Genomic DNA, 22,781 nt, shown 5'->3' with positions numbered 1-22,781 from the left:
GTGTCAGCGTGACCCTTGACCTTCAACAACCTCCCTATTTACCCCCAAAGGGAAATGCTCTGTAGCCAGAGAGCTTTGAGAGTAATCTTTTGAGAGCGATGAATATCGTTTTCATTTCTGCTGCAAAGTGAAATGCCATGCCTCTTACATCAGTCGGGGCCCTGGGCACAGCTCCCACTGTCAGAGCGCGCTGCTCTCTTACAGTGGCTGCCTGCGAAAGGCAAGGCTTTAAAGAGAGCTAAAGGATAGCTGGGGCTCCCTGCTCCCCCACCAGGGACTTCATTTATGAGAGCTTCAGACCCACATAATCCCATTAGCTGACCCCCAGTTAGTGCGATGGCAGCCTTACAGAAGTAAGCAAAACTGTATGGCTTTTAGTGCTGTGTGGACTCAATCTAGCGTCACATCCAAACTGTTTTAACCTAACCTAAAAAAAAAAAAAAACAGTGATACTGCAACATCTTACAACATTAGGAAATAACTTTGGGAGTGATTCCTGGCTCGTTTGCAAAAAGCACTTCCACCATATGTGGTTTGAAACGTGTCAAATAAAACTAATCTTCGGTCGGGAACAAGCAGAACAAGCAGAACAAGCAGGCCGACGTACCATATGCTCTCACTCATACATCAACAAACGGTCACCACTTTCCCTATAAACAGATCTGCCTCAGATTGATGCAACAGGAGAGAATTTGGAGGCAGACACTCAAGTTTTACTGTAGTCCCTGTGATTTGCACAAGTCTGTTCAAACTGAAGGCAGGGAAAGGTGTCGAAGCGACAAAACATTTTCGTTTTAGTCTTTGTGGTCTTGAGATATTTATGATTATTGATGTTTTTTAGGCCTCCAGCTGATCTGAAACGCTTTATGCTGGAATTCTGATGCAGTTCATCAAGAAAAAGACACGTTTGTCCAAATTCTGCTTCCAGAACAGAAATTAGAAATTCCAGCTCGCAAAAATGAAGCCTTAAAGCAGTGATGACCCGCAGCAGTTTCAATCCAAACTCTCAGCAAAGCACTTTACTGTTAGACTGAAGTCTGACTCGCGGCGTCCAGAGCGTCCAGCAGTGGAATTGGAGGCAGAGCCTTCAGCTGTCAGGCTTATCTGCTGCAGAAAAACCTCTCAGCTGGGGATCACAAAAATAAATCAAAGACATAATGAAAGTTTATAGTCGCTCTTTTGCTGAAACTGCTTCCATTTACTTAGTGAAATCAAAGCATGTTGAAGTTTTCAGTATTTATCTTGCCGCTGTTCTTTTCTTATATTTTGTTATTATTTATGTGGTCACATGCTGGGGTCAGAGGTGTTTAATACCATATTTTTGTTTTCTTGTTAGGTTTGTCTTTTATGCTACTTTAAATATTTCACATTAAACATAATTTTACCAGGTTACAGTGTAATGTAAGGGTGTAATCGATCATGAAGATCCGTAGTCTGTCACACACACTTGTACCGCGGATCCTCCACCATCATCCTCCAAAGTTCCTGCTTGAGGTTTGTCCAAAAGTGTGTTAACCTGAGGCTCCTCCCAGCTTTTATGTTTTTTCAAGAAGTAATTGTTCATAAAGGACAATTGTTTATATGGGCATCTTGAGTATTTTTTTTAAATAGAACTATCTTGAGTTCAAAGATGTCTTTAATGTTATGTTTTAATAAATAGACTTTAATGACCTAATATTTTGATGTAATAAATATATGTGCATGTTTTGAAGTACTTTATATATGTTTTATTAAATATATGTATTGATTCTTTTCACAAAATTAAATGAAGGCTTTTATTGTTGTTTTTTCCTGTTCCGAAAAATGATCTGAACCGTATCCCTTATACCCCTAGTGTAATCCAAGTATCTGGATTTCCATCTGTTTTCTCTGTGAGCTGGCATTGATTTGACTGGTTGTATAGAAACAAATTGCATTTACTGGAATTGAATACATTTATATTTTAGCCAATTTTTGCAATGATGTTTGAGCTGAGATTATACTTGACAGAGAACTCCAGTCTGATTCACTCTAATGAATTTTATTTTTGTAACAGGTTCTTGTGGCATTTTTCTGATGACGGAGGACATATATAAAGAATATTATAACAAAATTGTATTTATTTGATAAAATCGTTAAGAATCAAGAGCAGAGTAAAAAATGCAGTTGAAAAAAGATTGTATTTTTGACATAGAAAATATGCTGGGCGGAGCCACAAACTCTGTTTCAAGGGTCCCGCCCACAACTCAGAGATAAATTCCTAATGACTTACTGCTGCTCTGCAGAAATTATGTCCAAGAAAACAACAGTTTTCTTTTTTTGTTTGTTTGTTTGTTTTTTGCTTTAACTAAAAACATCCTAATTATAGCTAAAAGAAAATACTGAAAATGATTTCAAAATAGATGAAAAGACGATGTGAGTGGGACTTTAAGGCGAAAGCTTAGATAAGTCTATTCTGCAACATTTGTCGTTACATCACCCAGTGCTGCACATCTGGAAGACTCTGGTTTCTACAGCAACAGAAGGAGATATATCTCATCCATCAGCATTCTGGAAGCATAAAATCTAACAAGCCAATTTTTTCTTAATCTTTTTCATTTTGCAAAAGAAGAAAACAAAGAGACAAATTAGCAGCAACACTAAGATGTAGTCCATGAATAACCATCGATGATTCATTTTATACTTCAGGATTAAAATACATCTTTTACTTAAACAAATTTGAAATTTGACATTAATTTAGTCATTTTCTTTGAGGAAAAAAAATATAGATGATCCACATATGAAAAGTTAGCTTTTAAACCTGCACTGGAAATCCTGCAGATATTGCAACTTGACTCCTTCCAACAGCAGATGACAGAGTTTTGCTTTTTTAACTGACAATCGTGGATTTGTGCGTGTCGACGTTTTAAAAGCATTTCTCTGTTCGTCGTGTTCTTCCATTCTTTGAGGTCAAAGAAAAAGAGTCTCTTATTGTCTCACAGCATCTGTGCAGACACAGGCCTGTCAGTCTGATCTAGATGTGTCGACGGTGTCTCTGCCCACTAACAGTGTGGGTGCGAAGGTCGCCCAGAGGAGAAAGTGCAGCAATCAGTGGACAAAAGAGCCGGTGGGAGAAATGGAGTGAACTCCGGCAGATGAGGATGGCAGAAGACAGGGCCGTCCTCCGCCGCTGACCTGAAAGGTTGACACGAGTTCTGCTGGAACATGGGAGCATTCTCGGGCTGAGGACCCTCAAAGTGGACTCTTGTGTCCAGATTTAGCATGGTTACGATCAGAAACTTACTTCTTCATTCAGTTTTGTGTGGACGTGGGTGCAAAAGAATGTTCATCGTGGATTTACTCCGTCAAGACACCATGTAAAAATCTAAGAAATCTTTTATGAATAGAGAAAATATGTCATTGCACTCCAAAAAGCATTCCATAAACTTACTAAAGTAACAATTTCTTATTTTAAAATTTTGAGTTTCATTTTTTTTATTCATTATTCGTTTTCATTGAGTGGTCCGGCACAGTACGGTACGGTCCAGTATTTTGACATAAACACAATTTTGACCACACTGTATATAAGCAGACCTATATGACTGAAGAGTCGACCAAAATAAGACTCTTCCTGGTTGAAATGTAAGCAGAGCCTCTGTTGGTGACAGCTGACGGATTCAGCATTTCTCTCCGTACAGACATCTATGGGGCTTAGCTATAGTTACCATGGAGACCCCAATTCATCAGCAGTGTCTGAACCTGGGGTCAAAGGAGTGAGAACGGCAGCGAGATTTAGCGATATGTGACAGAAATGTTGTGATTGAAAATCCAGGGTTTTAAAATATAGATATACTGTTTGGATAGAATTTGAGAGGAAGAGGGCAGGATTACATCACAAGTCTTTGCCTTTTTAGCTTGTTGCTGCTTATTGTCCAAATTCTGAACCAACAAGAAGTAATTAAGTGAAATAATGTAATGAGATTTTCTAATGATATGGATCTGCCGGTGTGCTACAATGCTCTTGGTGCCAGGTAGCATCTAGAGGAAACTGAGTTCTGGATTATAGACTAGACAAGCTAATGTGCATATGTAGTGTAGGTTTTCATGGAAATGAGTTAGCATCTGCACATGTCTGTGACCAAAAATGCAACAAAAGTTTAAAATCACAATAGTTTTACGAGTCACAGAAACCTGTGCATGCTGAGGACTGATATAGACGAGTATAATGCATCAAATTCTGCTTCTTTTTTAATATATCTTCAACTTTTGATTATAATATTTAGTTTTTGCCTTTAACTGCTTGTGATGAAGACATACTGCGAACCAAAAATGAATAATTGATGTTATCTATAACTAATGATATAAAAAATGTAAATTAACTTGAAATCCAAAATATGGCTCCTTATCTCTTAATTGTTCAGAGACAATAGCCGACTGGGGTCCAGGACTGTGTTTTCTGCCTCTTTAAGCGTCACTGCCTGTCGTGATTGAAAATAGTGTAGCCTACAACAGGTAGAGAATGCTAGCTCTATGGGAGGGGTTAGAGTATCAGATACATCATGGGAAACATGGCGAGATCACATCTGAACATCTTAATGACATTACTCTCTTAATCTCAAAGACAATTGTGAGTAAAAGGTTTACATTTAACATCAACTGTAAATCTACAACAATCAAAAGTATCACCACATAGCAATGAATTTACATTTTTACCAAAACACCATTTTTATTGGAGTAAGACTTTTGTAATAGGCTCACTAAAATGGGAATTAAAATGGAATTTAAAACACATTTAATGGACTTGTCATAGTGCAATAAGAATTTACACAGTGACTTTAACTCACTCCTATTTAAGCCTTTATAAGCCAAGAGATTTATTCTTAACATGGTTAAGTCCGATGCGGTTGACTGGCTGGCGATCCAATGGTAGGTCGGTAACACAATAAGGGAACAAGAGACGGCTAATAATGGCACTTCCAAAAATATAAGAGTAGTAAACCTCTCTTTGTACCTTTACTGCAAGTCATAAATAGTTTCTTGATGTCACGGACAAAAGTCATCCCATAATCCCACTGTGAACACACCAGCATACCTTCGAGACGGGAGGAACAGCATCTGCTGGATCGTATATCAATAACGTACCTAGAGGCTGACATCTGACCTTGGCCCGCAGTCAGAGAGCAGTCTCAAATGCATCACACCTGTGTCCCTCCACGACTGCTGTGTTTGTAGAAGCAAAGGCTATTTAAGTTGGACTTTTTCTGCCTGACGTATGCTCTCAGGAAACCCAAACAAACATTAATTTAGAATGAATCTGATGCTTAGCACTTGAACTATATCTTCTTTCCAAATGTCCTCTTCTTCTTTCAAGTGATTTTTATTTAGATTTGTCTGATAATGCTTTAGGGCTGCACGGTGGCGCAGTGGTTAGCGCTCTTGCCTCACAGCGAGAAGGCCCCGGTTCGAATCCCAGCTGGGACCTTTCTGTGTGGAGTTTGCATGTTCTCCCCGTGCATGCGTGGGTTTTCACCGGGGACTCCGGCTTCCTCCCACCGTCCAAAAACATGCTTCATAGGTTGATTGGTGACTCTAAATTGCCCCTAGGTGTGAATGTGAGAGTGAATGGGTGTGATTGAGGCCCTGCGACAGACTGGCGACCTGTCCAGGGTGTACCCCGCCTTCGCCCATCAGCAGCCAGGATAGGCTCCGGCACCCCCGCGACCCCGAAAGGGAAAAAGCGGTCAGGAAAATGGATGGATGATAATGCTTTAAATCTTTTAGAAGAGTTAATAGTTTTTAATTGGATATCACTTTACTACCTTCTTTTAGTAACGGTCTTATTTACCCACACATTCACAAGCTCCACTTTTACCCTAAAATAACACTTTTTTCATTATTTTTTTAATATATACATTCAAGTTTTGGTTACAATTTTTACTTTTAACTTTTTGTAATAAAGAAAGAGCAAACCACAGATGAATATTGTGTGTTATATGTCAATAGTTAATGATGTAAAAAAAATAAATAAACTGACTTTAAATCCTTAAGGGCATATTGAAGTTAAAAAAAATGAAGTAAAAAACATTATTTTCCTGGAAACTGAAGTAAAAAAAAATCTGGTTACCACCTGGTGCGCACCAATTAGTAACCAGAATTTTTATCTCTAATTTTCTTTTCCGTAAAATACAACTATGACTAATGAATAGAGGCAAAAATTATGAAAGAAATGAATACTGCTAATAATAAATACACAACAATCATTCAGAGTAAAAGCAGTTTGGGATAAAAGGTTCTTAATAAAAGCCTCATGCGTCTAAACGACAGACAATTTTGTCAAAGCAACAGTTTATAAGGAACTAATATTACGTCATGAGTTATTTATTTCCTTTTATATCCTAGTTAGTACCTGGTTCACACTGGTGCACACCGGTTACTATCCAGAAAAAAACATTTTTTTTTACTTTAAATTTTTTCTTGTCAACTTTAATGTTCCCATAGTGCCTCTGCAAACCGTAATTGTCTTATCTATGAGACTATAGCCAGCTGGGTTGCAGGGTTCCAGACAAACATGAGCTGGATTACACCGCATGTTGGTGATGGACACAGCAATCCCTCCTTTGTTCTCATCCCAAAGCACGACTCTCTGAGAAAGAGTAGCTAAGCCATTTTTGTAGTTATGTCTCAGTGATATGAACTATCAAAAGTTTCAAAAGTATAATTTCAAGAATGTTCAGTCTTACCTGACATCTGTCAACCTTAAAAATTCAGCTGAGCAAAACAAACACAAAAAATAAGAGAATGATATAAGCAATTTTTTTTTCCTTTTTCTTACAGTTTTGGAGAAAAACACCATTAACGATAAAGAAGTTTAGGTGAGCAAAGGAACAACCAGGGCTGGGTATCACCAATAATTTCCAGGATTTATTTGATATGATTCACCAGAGCCTGGATCAATTTGATTCATATGCAATTATCGATATATGTTTTAAAGATATTCATATTAATCTGATACAGTTCACATACTGTAGAATGTATCAGTGAAATAATGAGATTGTTAATGCCACACAGTGTTATATGGATTCTTAAACGGAGAAGCTCCAACAATTGTTCTGCTTCTCCTGAGGGTGTTTCAGTTTGACCACTAGGTGGCGATCGCGCTATAGCAGTACACTTTAGTCCCGGTGAAGAAGAAAGAATGAGCAAAAAATTGTGCTTTCAACCACAAATGGTTACTAAAAAGAAAAAAAGTGAACCCCAATTTCCTGAGGACTAAATTGTGTAGAAAGGTGGTGAAACTCTACCTGAGGCAGCCGGATGTGTTTTTGAACACCGTGGTCCACTCTGCATCCCGCGGCTTCGAGTCCTCGTTGGGTTCATGCTCCCAACCCGAGTGGGGGATGATGACCTCGTTGGTCATGGTCTGCAGGCCATGGTTGATGATCACCATCTTCAGGGGCTCATAGGATGACAGGTTCCACAGCGTTCCTGAAGAGGAAAAGAAGGCCACGAAAATGAAGACAACTGAATATACCAGACAATCAAGCTACAAGTGTTTGACAGGTAAACACAGTGTTCAATAATAAGAAAATCCAAGCAGTAAACATATTGATGAAATGAAATAGTAATAGTGCTGGTGTAAGCTGCCTCTGGCAGGTTTTATGAAGGAACAACAAACACTGATAATTAATAAAACATATGGAATCGATCACAATGTCTTTTTTATTTGCTTAAAAAAGAGACATTTCCAATTGTTTTATTAAAAAAAATATTTGAACAACTCAGCTTGGGATTTGAGATGAAACTTGAACAACTGTGATTGTAGAATAATAGTAACCATTCACTTGGATGTTGAATCACAGTTAAACTATTTTCTGATTTAAAATTGCTGACTTCTTTTTTCTTTTTCTATTCCACAAAGTAATTGTTAGACACATCTTTTCCTGTGTTTGATAGAAAGCTCAGAACCTCACATTGGTGCTACATTTGGATAAATAAAAATGAATTATTCACATTCCCAGAACTCCATCAAATCATATTAAAACACTTCTTTTTTTGCCTTTTAAAACTGTTTTGCACAAATGAAGATCAAAGACTGCGTCATATATTTTTGCAAAAGGAAAAAAGACATAAGTTATGATTGTAACATAACATTTCATAAAGTGGAACTTGATGTTTGCTCTGTATTTCTAAAGCTCCTCTTCAACACAAATTGCAGAGGCAAAAGATTCTGCAGAATTAAAACGAAACATGAAATGCAAAAACATATAAAATAAGGTGATCAAAGGTGTAGTAATACAACTAGTTCAATGGATTAATCTGTGTGCATTTGCAATAGGAGGTCAAAGCTTGCGTTTAAACATATGCAGAGGAAAACAAAGTCCTGTGGGAATCCTGAACTCACCTTCACCTGAATGACTCAAGACACTGAAACCCACATAAAAGCTGGAGCTTTCTACAGGCAGAAAACAATGCCCCAAAACACTAGGATTTGTTTAGCAGAAGCAGTTATATTGATATGCTGCTCCAACAGACCGCACTCGTTTACACTAGGAAGTTTTGCTCAACATCGACGCTCTAATCGCTGCACCGCTGTGCTGTCATGTTGATCTTTAAAGCCCTTTCATGTGAAATAGAACCTGTGCGCCATCCCTGATCCACGAATGCTCAAAATTTAGCATTTTAAACATGAGTTTGCAGTCTGGGAGCACTTCAAGAAAGTATCAGACACCCAGCGTGAATCCAATTAAAAACAAACATTCACTTTTGTGTGTGTTAGTTTGTGTGGAATTCATGACAAAAAGCACACAAATGGCTCCCAAGCAGACGGCTTGATTATAGAACATCACTGTTTCCTTAAAATCCATCTGAGATGAGAGAGACTGACGACAAATGACTAAAGACCCACCCCAAATTCATGTTTTTGGATTTCTTGGCATCAATTTTTTGATGATAAGGACACATAAAGAAAATTATGCTTAGAATTGCATTACTAAAAATGCTGTTTGAAAAAGAGTGCATTTGTGATGGAAAAAATACACTGCCATAAGCTCTCTGCTCTGCTCCCCAACGGGGAGGGAAAAGGGGGGCGGGTTTGCTCTGCACTTTCAATCCCGCCCACAACTCAGGGATGATTTTTTTAAGATCTACTGCCGCTCCACAGAAACTGTCCTTGAAAATGACACCGGTTTTTGGATTTGTCCTAATACAGTAAAGGCATATTCATAATAAAAAATACCATTGGGAATGCTTTTACAATAGATCAAAAGATGATTGGAGTGGGACACCGGATGCCATTTGTGAGTCAAATTTGCGTCTGCCACCTCTCCTTTGATGCAAGTCAAATTTACTGCGACCATGCCGCGGATCAACCGCCAAAGGTTTTCTGGGCTTCATTTATGCCACGTCATGGAAAACATGGATGATGTTGAGCGAGTAGCTTGGCTTTATATGTTTTAAAAGCTCTACAGAAGCACTCCCAAGCACATCGTAGAGTCTGGGTTCACCAGATCATTCAGAGTTTCTCCCGGTGCGGTGTACTTCAGCCCTGACAGCTGTTTTAAACTTTATTTCAGGCTGTTTGTTTCTCAGTTTGAGCATCATCCCAAGAGGGGAAATATAAGAATAAAATTGGAGGATATTTTTATTATTTGTCTCAGTGAAAATAAGTGAAACATCATGAGGCCATGGAGCAATTGCACAAGCTATGGTGGCACCTGTGACGGCCGGGTGTGCCAGGATAGTGAGCTCCACTGCCTTGCTAGCTCTGCCAGACCCTACTTGCAAGGCGTCTGGCGAGCGCTATTGTAGAGGGGCTGATCACGTCAACTCCATGGGCTCCGTGACAGAATGGCGACCTGTCCAGAGTGTATCCTGCCTTCGCCAAACAGTCTCCGGCAACTCCGCGGCCCCAGCGGATTAAGGAAATGGATAGAAGTTCAGGACGAAAATCCCAGCATTGAGCAGCCATATTGGATTTTTTTTTTCTGCCCTTTGATGAAGTCACTGAAAACACGTCCCTGATTCGCAACACCCGCCGCCAAAATTGGGCTGCAGCACCTTATATAGCCTGTAGATTGACTTAACATTGAAACATGGTGTCTGGAGTGAATGCAGCACAACATTAAGAAGAATACCAGGATGACCTTTGGAGTAGCATCATGATCACTTACAATCTACAAGGACCTTTATGTTTTTTGTGTATTTTCAGCATTTGACAAAGAGAAAAAAGAAGGAGAGCATTATTAATCTGCAAAAAAGACATGTTTTTATTCATTAATTTGATACGCCCTACTATGAGATTAATGATGTGTGATGTCTTTATTAATGAAGATTATTATGAGTCTTCCTGCTCCCTCATTAGCATGAATTATGTTCAGTAGCCCACTTCCAACTCAGCTGGAAATGCATTTGTGTTTACAGAACACAAAGCAGAAAAGGATGCGTCTTAAACTTCTGTTTCAGATAAACAAAAGTCGCACAAACCATTCGCATCATGCAGAACGACTCAGACTGCAAATCTTACTTTATCCTGGGTTGTGGATTCTCTCTTCACGAGTTTCAGAGTTAATGCCTCCAGGACCTGTGGAATCAGTCACCTCCGCATTGATCACGGAAGGCAGACAGAAGGAAACCGCTCGTGTGCGCTGTGACAAAAACAACACGCGCACATCCCACTGACAGCTTTTTTCTGATTTAAAATGACAGGAAACTGCAGAAGTAATGATCTCCATCCCACATCCTGCCACAGTTTCATGCAGGTTACTCTGGATCAGATTTGGTCCATTTGTGGTTCTTTGTTAGTCTGTCAGGGCCGCGCACGTCAAGGATGTCCTGCTGTCTCGCAGGCCTGAGGCGGAAAGCGAGCAGCCGAGATGTCAAATGGCTCACTTCACACCTGATATGAACTTACACCTGTATCCCTGCTGTTATCTGATGTCATTAAAACCTCATCTCTAGGAAGAATCAGGAATTTATCCAGCAGATCAGACACTTTAGCTTTAAGGGGCAGATAATATGCTTTTCTTTTTTATCTAGAGGGAATCACTAATGTGCATCAACGGGTTTAAATGTGAGCAGTTTCATATTAAATCCACGCAAACCAACTTTTACATAAAGATTTAGGAGACTTTCTGATCAAATAAGTCTTTTTACAAACAATTATCCAACCTTTATATCCGAGATGTTCAGACTTTTGAATATGTGCAGAAAAACAGGTATATAAACAGACTTATAAACCACTTCATTAAACTAATTTCCCAGAACTTCACTATGACCTTTCAGAATAAAATACACATGTAAAAATTTAAAATATACTTTTTCTTTTGCTTTTTCAAGCACTGAACAACTGCCTATCAGTTAACAATAATATAAGCTAATTCAACTATGACACACGTTCCCAAAAAATACTGGATCAGGGGTCTGCAACCGGAAGCTCTGGAGCCACATGCCGCTCTTTTGTCCCTCCATTGTGGCTCTTTAGCTTTTAAGAAAAATGAAAACAATTTAAATAAATAATGGTTTTGTAGAATATGTTCATTTACTTTAAATTATTATATTTTGATATTTATACTTAGATTTTTAACAAACTGAGCAAAATGATGAAAAAAGGTTAGCTAAAAGCAGTCTGGGGGCATGTAACACAAGAAAAGTTGCATGTGGAACCTTTCTTTGCAAATAGATGGGATAAGTTTTTAGGTTTGTAACCACTAAGTTTGTAACGTGTCTAAATGTGTAAACTGTGTAAACTCAAAATTAAATTGAATTGAGTGGATCGAAAGACTCCAAAGAAATTGAAATCGAATCAATCTAGGCTCTGGTAAATTGAATCGATTTTATATTATTGGTGGTATAAAGCTGTTAAAAAAACCATAATCTTTTTGATGAACAGGAAAAAAAATAGGAAAGGTCAAATATAGAATACAGCTAAGATTGTTTTAATGAAACCTATATTTTATGATTGTTGAATCACAGATTTTTTTAAACATCTTTAAAAATTTCCTGAGATACTTCATACACATTTATTGCTATTTAACAAAAAGTATTGAGTGAAAATTAAATTTTTTTTCAAATCAGGATATAGAAAAACCAGATAAAAGGAAAAACTATATTAGCTGTTTTGTCTCTAGAGTTGGGCATATATGTCCTAGATAGAATTTAAAGGTCATAGACAGTGTAACAACAAAAAAATAAAAACTTCTCACTTTTGAATTGAAGCTCATATAAGGCTGATAATGAACAAAGATAAAGCTACAACTATATATTTCACCATTAATTGTCCTTCCTTTAATAAAACTCAAAAGCGTTCAGGTCAAAACTCGGTTATAAAGAAAATGACAAAATCACACTCAAGCGGCTCACAGTGGCGTTTAAACCATTTCCCTCCCATTTTCCAATTCTCCTTTCCTCTTCTTAAACACCTGCTTCTCTGTGATTGATGGGTCAGAACTGGGACCAGAACTACGACCGGGACTGCAGCTGCAATGGAGACTAATTTAATTTTCCAGCCACCGCTGGTGGACATGCTGCTCTTTAAGCACCGCTATTAACTTAGTTCTGCCTGTTCCTGCTCTCCTACCCCCACTTACCCCCTTGTGCCATCCATCAAACATGGTGGCTCAGTTGTTTTTGTTTTTTTAAAGAGAGAAAGATGACAAACAAATCCTGTTTAATCAATTCTCCACTTATGCCTCCTTCACATAAAAGTTGCTTTTTTCTGTATATATTACTGTCCTTGATGAACAGGTCTTTTTGATGTGAGAGTGGGCTTCGTGTTGTCCTGCTTTAGCTCTAAGCTCTGTTCTCACACTCGAACACTCTGCTTCCGTGAAAATGTGTTGGAGCTCTCTGCTTCTGCACCTAAATCCTCTGCCGTTTGAGCAAAGATCCTGTGTTGAACTTTCAGCCTGCTGCTTCACATTTCCTGAGAAGTCTTAGTGAAACTTCTTATGGTTTCTTCAACAATCCCAGCACACATCAGTGTTTTTGCCTCTTAAATGATAGTTTACAGTAAGGTCCAACTCTGATCATCTTTTGATGTATTTTAAAAGCGTTCAGTGGTCTTTCGATTACGATTATGTAGTTATAACTTGTTTTGTTTTCTAGGACATAGTTTCTGCAGAGTGTCAGGAGTTCATTAGAAAGTCACCTCTGCATTGTAGGCGAGTGTCGGGTCACGAGCAGTGTTTACATGCACTCCACTAGCTTACAGCCCCTCACAACCCCAACCTAACATTACAAATGCTACAAAAATGGAAAGCAATATTGGGGCTTTCCAGCAGTACAGTTTGGAGCCAGGATCCAGATGAGACGAGGATAACAGTGGATCTATTTGTTTGTTGATGCATCGGAATAGAGTGGAGCAGGCAGCTTTTGGCTTGCTGGTTGTATTTTCTACTTCACAACTACAAACTTTTCCAAACCATATGTTTTCATTTACTCTTGATTCACAAAAATTTGCACAAAGAATACAGAGATATTCAATTTTAAGCTTAGTTTTCTTTATATTCTCCACCTTCAGAAAAATGCCATAAAAAGATGTTTAAAAACAATTTTTTTATAGAAGTGGGTTGCTTTTGAGGCTTAAAAAAAGTCTAAAAGTTAACTCGTTTTGAAATATTTGACTGTTCTACAAACCTTAAAAAAAAAAAATAAAAAAAAAAAGCAGCACAAATCTGCTGATTAATCCACATTTTAACAGAGGAAATTGCTTCAGGGAAAAGCCTCGAGCAAAAGGAGAAAAATAGAGATACTGTGAACTGTACAAAGACCTAAAAATATAAAAGACTTTTCTGTCTGTCTGTCTGTCTGTGGTGGAAAGGGTTTTTGCAGGGATTCTTTCACGTCACCCGCTTTCCCCCTGCAGAAAACAGAGCTCTTTGTGGTTTTTCGGGGACGGCAATAACTCCCACAGAAAACTCCTAAAAACATACACTAAGAAAAGGAGTGTGCATTCAAGCCCTCCAATTATATTTAATTGTACAATTGTGTACAGCACTTTGGGCCTCCTTGACTGGTGGTGGAAGGTGCTTTATAAATCAATACAAAAACACAGCCAATTCCAGCCCCGTGGCTGAGGATGTAAGCTGAGCTTGCATTGTGACAGGCCTGCTTTCACCACCGGCGGCAGGGCAGCAGCAATGACCGCCCGAAACCGGAGAGGGAGTAAACCAACAAGAAAGAGAAATCCCTGAGAGTCTAGATAATGAATGAAGGAAAAAAAAAAAAGAAAAACCTCTGAACGTGGGAGGGTTGAATAATGAGTCAGAGGGGGGAGAAAGCTTCCTTCCATCCCATCCTCCTCGTCTGCAGGGCTATTTTTAGCTACGGTGGAAAGCAACACTGCTGTAAATGCAATTATTTCTGTAGCGGCAGAGTCATCGCTCACTGCAACATCTCTGTCACAGCAGGGGGACTCGTGCTCAACAGCTGGACCGGCCCGGGCTTTTGAGTGACTTGTACGAGTGTCGAAAACACCACGTAATGAAAAGAGTTCCCCCTTCCAAACGATAGCAACAAACATCTTTTAGTCAAATGGGTATTTAGGGTATTATGACTCTGATGCTGCTCTGTATAAGTATTTTTTTTACTACTTTAAAAGTTCAAATAAAGCAAAAAACTAAAACAGATCACAATCAAAAACTCTGTGCTTTTCTAGGACATAGTTTCTGTAGAGCGGCAGGAGTTTGATAGAAATTTCAGGAGTACCTAGCTGCAGGTAATATGATGGATGATGGACAGACCTAATGGAGCCAATGGGCGTCCAACGGAAATTGTATTTTATCTAAAGGGCCGGAGTTTGTGATCTTGAAAACAGAATTTGTACTTTAATAGGTTTTTTTTGTTGTTTATGTTATAATTGTTAGTTTTTGTTGTACTTTTATCGTATTTTTATTATTTTCTTAACCTTTTGGAACCAACAGACACCCTCAGGCGTCCTGTCGTGCAGCTGTGAGATCAACGTAATAAAACTCCATCAAAAAATTAAACTTAATAGAACATTCTGTGATTAGCATTTTATGGAAAAATAAAAATAAATAGGGCAATTATTTGTAGTTTTTGGACAAAATAAATCTTTCATTTTAATAAATAAGGCGGAAGATGAACGTTGATCTCCGACAGCTGCTAGACAGAACAGAGTTCTGTGGGGGTGGAGCCAAACAGAGCTGTCAGCTTTTAGAAGTCCAACAACGAGGAAACTGATCATTAATTTATTTCTGGATGGGGACCGATATGAGTTTTCTAGAATAACGTCCTACAGATTGTGGAAACTCCGTGGTTCACCGTGAAAGTCCCGCCCTCCGCTGTTATGAGAGACCAACACGCCTCCACCTGTGGGAAGATTCAGGCCGAGCAGAACTCCTGAAGTCCAGATGAATCAAACTTTTCCCAAAAACCTATAATTACATTAGTAAAATAAAATAAAAGTTGAGAAGTTCACGCAATAAAAAAAAAATTAAACTTTGGTCGGACTTCCATCAGCTCTGTTGGGTCTATCCACCATTAAATCTGCCATTTTACCTGCAGCTGGATGCCTCTCAAAAATGTGGCTATGAGTTTTGTATGGAACTGTTTAAGTGGAGCAACCCTGACCCACTTTCTGTAGCTGACAGCTCTCCGTTTACACTCTCTCCTGCTAGCTTACAGCCCCTCACAACATAATATAACCAGTGCTACAAAAAGGGTGAGCAATATAGGAACTTTCTAGTCATACGGTTTGGAGTCAGATGCCAACTCGCACAAGGAAAACAAAGATGTGCATGGATCTATTCAAGGAGATGCAGAAGAATTGAGAGGGAGTATATTTTCTTTGTCACAAATACAAGCTTTTACTTAAAGCATTTATTTTGTCTGCTCCTTATAAGGCAAAACTCAGAAATGAAATTTTAAGCTTGATTTATATATATGTGTGTGTGTGCTCCATCATTCAGAAATGCCACAAGAACACACTAAAAGCGGCCAAAAAAATGTTATTCTGAGAGGCTCTTAACCCCTTAACGTCCTGTTCAATCATATAGCTCCTTCAGAAAACATATTATTAAAAATATTATATTAGAAAATACTGGCTTTGTCTGGTTAGTTAGTTAAATGGTTAAAAAACAGACCTATTCAATTTTGTGAAAATCTTTCCCAATAGCAGCATAAGTCCTGTTTTAATACAGGGGATACTTTCCATTCCCATCCAGATACCGGTATTCCATAATAAGGTTTCAGAAAATAACAATATTTGTTCAACAACACCGTTTAGTAGTAACCTTTTTAACCCGCAAATAGGAAAATGCCTCAGAGACGGAGAATTGGCTCATTAAACTACAGCATGGCCCCCTGATCGTGCAGCAAGATGAGCTCTCCGAAAGATAATTCACTCGAATGGAAATTATCTAATAAAGAATGACTAATTACAGCAACAAATATACAGTTATCTCCACTTACCAGCGAACTGGGATTTAGACAGTTCTGTGTTTATCATCAGGTACTCCATTAACTATATCATTAAATAATAGTATGTAAATATATCTACTACATACTGGGTTTGGGAAATGCATCATCAGTCATACAAATGCAACCAACAGCAAGGCAATCTTTGCTAAAGATCAAAGGGAAATTAACCCTTTAATATAGGAGCTTTAACTCCAGTGTGGACATTCTATGGAATACCGGAACTTTTAATGTAATTAACACAATTCCGGCAGATTCTGGGTTGCCACTTTTCTCCACGTCCATATAAGCTTATTCATGTTGGTCACATAAATGATCAAAGTATGTCAAAGAGTTTGTGCTATTCAAATGTCACTAGTGAAATCTCCAAAGTTAAAGATTTAAGCTACAGTTTGTCCAGAACTAAATGTGGATAAAGCATCTAAAAACAATAACTTTACTGTCAAACACTCGCCATTGTCGCGGTCCACATCTGTTCAGGTTTTTTTTATTCCTTAAGCAGTCAGGACATATCATTGCCAAGAGAAGGATATTTATAATGTAGATATCTGCTCCAGTGGGTTAACACTTGTTTTGCACACGAAGAGGCAAATGTGTCGTTCTGTTTTCCAACCCACTCAAAACATTTGTCTACAAGAGGAAGGCGCTCTGTGTGAAATGTCTTTAATGTGTCACAGTCCTCTTTCCTTTGGATGGAGAGCAAGCTCTGCTTTCGTCGCAGAGGCTAAGCCCAAACTTCAAACCAAGATTTATAATTCAACAGTATTACAGCTGCAATGAAGAGGGTTCTGGTTATGTAACTGACCCAATGGAGAGACGCATAGTCGATCTCAGCCTCACCCTGATCTAAAGAACACACAGCTGGTCTTATTAACTCTGACAAAGCACTCAGAAAGAGTATTTTTTAAATGTTGGATTCTAAAGTTCCACAAGTCGTATCACCAGCCAGTGTCAAACTGCCCTCAGTCGGGGTGACCTCCAAAGCGACACAGCTTCACTTCAACTTTACAGCTACTTGATCTTTGTCTTGTTGTCCAATTCCTGTGTATTGAGTGACATCTTCATGATTTACATTGTGTTCCTGATCAAAGATAGTCTAAGCAAACCAAAATTTGCCGTCTTATCCAGTGATTAAAGCTAGACGTGTGACGACTAAAAATGCACTCAGTGTGAACATAAAGAGCTGAGAGTAAATGCTTTGTGTATGAAGCAGTAGATACTACGAGGTGAGTGCACAAGTCTTTTCTAACATGAAGCTTTCAAGTTCTGAAAAAGTTCCTCCTACCTGTGATGAGTTCTCGAACCTCCATGTCATTGGTTTTCCTCAGGAGGCGGATCAGCGCCGGTATGCCATCGCAGTTCTTGATTGCCACTTTGTTTTCGTTGTCCTTGCCGTAAGAGATGTTGCGCAGGGCACCGCAAGCCTTCCGATGAACCTCCGATTTGGGATGATCCAAAAGACCCACCAGGACAGGAATTCCTTTCAACTGGCGTACGTCCTTTTTAATCTTGTCATTTTCGTAGCACAAGTGCTGCAGGTAGGCAGCGGCGTTGGACTTGACGGGGTCGATGGGGTGGCCGAGCATTGCAATGACTTCGGAGAGATCGGGGTCCCTCCAACGTGGGTCTTTACGGATACTGTCGATGGAGGGAGAGCGCCGCCCGGCCATTCGGTCCAAGCTAGCCATGCTTCCTCTCTCCGGCTGAGCCAGTGGGGCTGAATACATGCCATGGATGTAAGGATGGCGCTCATCAATCAGCTCTGCCTCAATGGGGTCATCTGGGTATCCTCTACAAGACCAAAAAGAAGAGTAGTTATGACCTATCCAAGAAGAGAACACCAGGACGAGTACTAAAGCTATGTAGTTTGTACATGTTATTTCAAGGGTTTTTATGATAGCAGTTCTTTGGAAATGAAATGGTACATAGTAATACGCTTCAAATTTCCTGTCAGGTAGCAGTAACAAACATGTCAGATTTCAACCAACATCAAGCATGAGAAAAAGCTACTGAGAGGCAGGAAAACACTGTACAAAAAAGACGGGTGCTTCACAAAGAAACAGAGACAAGGCAACACCAAAGTAGAGGCTTTGATGGCAAAACTTATGAAGTTTTTCTTTTTTATGAATCACAGAAAAAGAATTTGATGTTTCTTTTCCCAGAGGAAGAAAAAAAGAGAAAGATCTGCGCTGTCCCCGGAGGGAAGACTGTGAGCCCCTGCAATGCATCCACAACTCCCTTTACTCACAGCTTCTAACACCAGCCACAAAAATTTAATGACCAGGACTTCTGGGATTTTCCTGATAGAATTATGAGGGTTACTACTATTAGTGCTGAGACTTGAAGAATATTGGGCTTAACTCATTTTTAGTGACAGAATTAGGCAGCAAAGTGGTCAACGCAGAGGGTTGTCCTTCAATGAGTCGCCATTTTTCGAAGCCAGATGAAGTCGGCTCTCTTCAGTTTTTGGCTCCACAGACAGCCTCATAAATTCTTCAGTACAACGCAGATGAAAATATAGAAGCTCGATTCCAGTGACAGATCATTTGTTGTTGGGAGTGCAGGCAACTTGTTTTTACTTTAGGCTCTTTAATCAAAGGGAGGATTTTTCACTTGCAGTCAGGACCCACTCTGAGGACGAGGAGTCAGGGGGAGCTAATTTAACACCGGTTGACAAGCTGCAAAAACATTTTTTGAAATGCATCTGATATAAACAGAAAAGTAAAAGTGTTGGTGGGAATGGGGATTGAAATTAAACGAGGGGTTGGGCAATTATGCAGCTATCATCTCCCTCTTTCCTTGCTTCATCCATCCCCCAGTTTGAGACTTGTTTACCCTCAAAACAGAAACCAGCTGGTCTCCTCTCACCATCTTTGATGTATGGTGGCTGATTGTGCAGCAAAACGGCGTCCAAACTCAGTGAAAATTTAATATCGAGCACACATTTTAATGAGTTTTATGTTAATTATGTGCGGTATGTTTTTTTTTCAGGTATCCTGAGGAGGCAGGAGAGGGCTCCGCATGATTTCTCCCCTTGGCTCTGGTAAATTTCTCTTAAAAAAAAAAAAAAAGAACTCACAGTAGCATATTGGCTTTTAAGGCATTTACTCAACTTTGTGCGATTTTGCTGCTGGAGAAATCGATACAAGATGAGGTGGGATATTAACTTCTCCCCAAACAATCTGTCAGGATATTAAATCCTCTGTAATGATAGAAAGGAAAGCGGATTCATGGGAGTGAAGTGAAATGCCGTAACTGTGGATCACAGCCCTCTTCAAAACAGTACAAGGAAAAAAATAAAAGAGGGAAGCGCTGCTACACGTTTAGCTCTCGAGTATAAATAAAAACACCTGGATTTGTTCTTTGTGTTATTATTAGTAGTGTGCAAGTGAAGACATTTGGAAACAAAAATAAAAACCCTACAGCTTATAATCAAGATGGCGGCATCTTCCCGGGGTCAAACGTCAACAAAACTTCAGTTGTGGTTGTAGACTTAAGCTGGCGGCGTGTGTGTAAAATTTCATAAAGATGGCTCGAACAAAAGTTTTCTTTTCTGTAAGGAAATGTGGAAATTTTGCACTTTTTCCATAAATGTGTGTTTTTTTTTCATTAGTGGATTTTGACATTTTTTTAAGCCCTATAAGAGATTTTTACCCTATTCATTTATTTTACAGTTTTGCCGTTAAGGGGGTGTCGATTACTGTGTCAAAAATGTTCACCAAGTACTACTAAGTTCATTCAAACTTTGGTGAGTTTATGACTATGTGGCGGGGGTCAAATTTTCGCTCAAAGGCGAAGTAAGAAAGAAGAGCAGCTGCAGGAAATAAATATGCAAAAAAAATATACATTACATATACGTTGTTCCTCAGTGTTTCCATTTCAATAAACCAGATTTTCTTTGCCATAACCTCTCCGCCTAAAAGAGCGAGCAGTTCATGGTCTTTGAATCATCACCGGTGATGATCTGGATGAATGAACCATCCCCTTCCATTTCTCTATTGCATTCTCTTTCATAATGTGCCACATCATGTCATTTTATCGCAAACGCGTCATTGTACAGATAATATGGACAGTTGTGCAGATCCGTTTAGATCTGGGTTGATGCAGCAGGTCTTTTGGTAAAGAAGGCATCACGCGGCAGTGGTGGGAATGTCAGGATTTGCATTTAAATTGCTTGCATTGTGTGTGCAGGGTGGAGTGTATTCATGGGTTTTGAAAGGGCTCTCCGCCGCCAGACGCGATAGTCTGAACCTGATTACCGCAGATCACTCTTCATGTTAATGGAGCTGCTTAATGTCCGGGCCATTTGTGCGCGCCTGCATTTATCCAAAGATGCGTGGCGGCTCTTGTTTCCTGTCTGAATATGAAATGCATACGTGTCTGCAAACTTTAGCACTCATCTATTCATCTAGTTATTTTCTCGCATCCTTGTTATCCCGCTTTCTCCTCATCTTGTGTCAATTATTTTCGTCATCTGTCAGTGGCGGCCTAACCCGGCTCTCCTGCAGGCCCATCGAAGGAGACGAGCTGCAAAGGATTACAGACAGGAGTCTGATGTTTGTATCTCGTATTTGCACACACACCGTCTCTGGCACATTAATGAGCTTCTCGGATACTCTCTGTGGAGCTGATTGGCCATTCTGAAAATGCCAAAGTAGTAAGAGCAACAGATAAATGGTATTTTCCACTACTGTCGCCATTTGTTTTGTGCCAGTAAAGGCATGAAATTAGAGTCTGCTTCTGAGAAGCCATAAACCTGAAAGATTAGCTATCAGTTTAATCCCCTTGGCAGGTTTGAGAGCTGGCCAGTTTCACATCACTTCTATGCGCCATTCCCTACAGACGCCTGAGGATTAGATTAAGACCACCTCACCTCTCTCAATTAGGTGATGAGTGAGGGTGAGCATGTGTGCAGCGTTTATAGACTAATGTTGGTGTGTGTGAGCGCTGACCCCCGCGTACAGGTGGGCTGGAGAAGCAAAGCGGATCCCCCAAGGAGAGATGAGCCATTAGAGATTAGTTTAAAGATGCCAGTGTATTCTGGCAGAGTTCAAAAGCGGCTATTAATCATAGCGGCAGAAGTCACCTACACTCACGGAGAGGTGCTCATGGGCATACAACATGTCACAAACACATAATGGATCAGTAAGAACGGGTGGAGGACATACAGACACTTAATTCTATTTCTCCAAGCAATAAAAAAATATAAACTTCAAAACATGAAGAAAAAAAATCTTTATATGAAGTGGCCCCTCGCTTTTTTATGGTCTCACTGATTTTTTGTCACTGCAATTTTGCAAGCTTTTTATGTTAGAGTATAGTGTGTTTTGCTTCCTGATTGGCTAATGACCTTGTCAATGCACTTCCAATGCCATGTTTTTTGTATAGAATGCGTTCACTTTACCAAATCTACATAAATCTTCCATCGCAATCAGATCTTAATTTTCATTCTATATTATTGGACTTATGTTTCTACAAAGGTTTGAACTTTGAGAGTTTAAACAAGCGAGAAAAATGTGGAAAACATTCAAGTCTGACTAAGAAAAGAGAACTAAATGTGAACTGATGAGTTTTATAGCCGTAACCCTTGTGCTATTCTAGGCATGTTTACATTAAAAGTGGGGTCATCTGGACTGAACTTTATTATTTCAAGGATTTTTTATCTTCACTGGTTTCCATGGCAGACATAAAATCCTGTCCATCTTTATCATGGAGGGATCTAGGGCTGCCACGATTAGTCGACTAATCGACGACTAATCGACTATTAAAATAGTCGACGACTAATTTATTAGTCAATTAGTCGTTACTTCATATTAAATGGAGTCAGTGTAGTAAAGTTGAAAGTTATAATGGTGTTATGCTAGCTTATTGGACTATTTTGGCATTTATTAAGGTTTTTTAGGCTATTTTGGAGTTTTTATTTCAGCTACATGCTAGCTGTCTTTGCTAACTTAGGCTTTTTTTAGGCTAATTTGGCCTTTAACTCATATTTTAGTTGGCTATCAGCATCTTCAGCCATCGTCACTAGCATCTTTTGCGGCCAAATTCAGCTTACATTTCATCTATAATGATGCTAGTGTGAATATATATATATATAGTTTTTAGTTAGTTTAAAGTGATGGTTAAGATTTGTGTTTTACATCAACTTTGAGCATGACCCGATTAGTCGACTAATCGGAAAAAATAATCGGTGATTAGTCGACTATTAAAATAATCGTTTGTGGCAGCCCTAGAGGGATCACACATCAGTATAAGGGCGGGGTCATCTGGACCCCATAAGATTGCACAAGGTTTAAAACATTCAAAGTCAAAGTCAAAGTCAAAGTCAACTTTATTGTCAATTCTTCATATGTGCTGACATACAATGAATTGAAATTCCGTTTCCTGCT

General features: G+C 39.1%; 1 protein-coding gene across 12 annotated transcripts in view; it reads right to left on the bottom strand.

The window, feature by feature from the left end:
• arvcfb (ARVCF delta catenin family member b) overlaps positions 1–22,781 on the bottom strand; it is a 257,678-nt gene that overhangs the window by 45,620 nt on the left and 189,277 nt on the right. For all 12 annotated transcript variants that reach the window (XM_024275037.2, XM_024275042.2, XM_024275027.2 and 9 more), the window contains 2 exons: positions 17,678–18,183; positions 7,260–7,443 (listed from right to left, as the gene is read on the bottom strand). In XM_024275037.2, coding sequence (XP_024130805.1) covers positions 7,260–7,443; positions 17,678–18,183 — 690 coding nt within the window. The remainder of the gene's footprint in view (positions 1–7,259; positions 7,444–17,677; positions 18,184–22,781) is intronic.

Source organism: Oryzias melastigma, linkage group LG9, assembly GCF_002922805.2.
Source record: "Oryzias melastigma strain HK-1 linkage group LG9, ASM292280v2, whole genome shotgun sequence".
NCBI lineage: Eukaryota > Metazoa > Chordata > Actinopteri > Beloniformes > Adrianichthyidae > Oryzias > Oryzias melastigma.
Note: the sequence above shows the minus strand (reverse complement) of the source record. Positions and strands in the feature narration are given on the sequence as shown.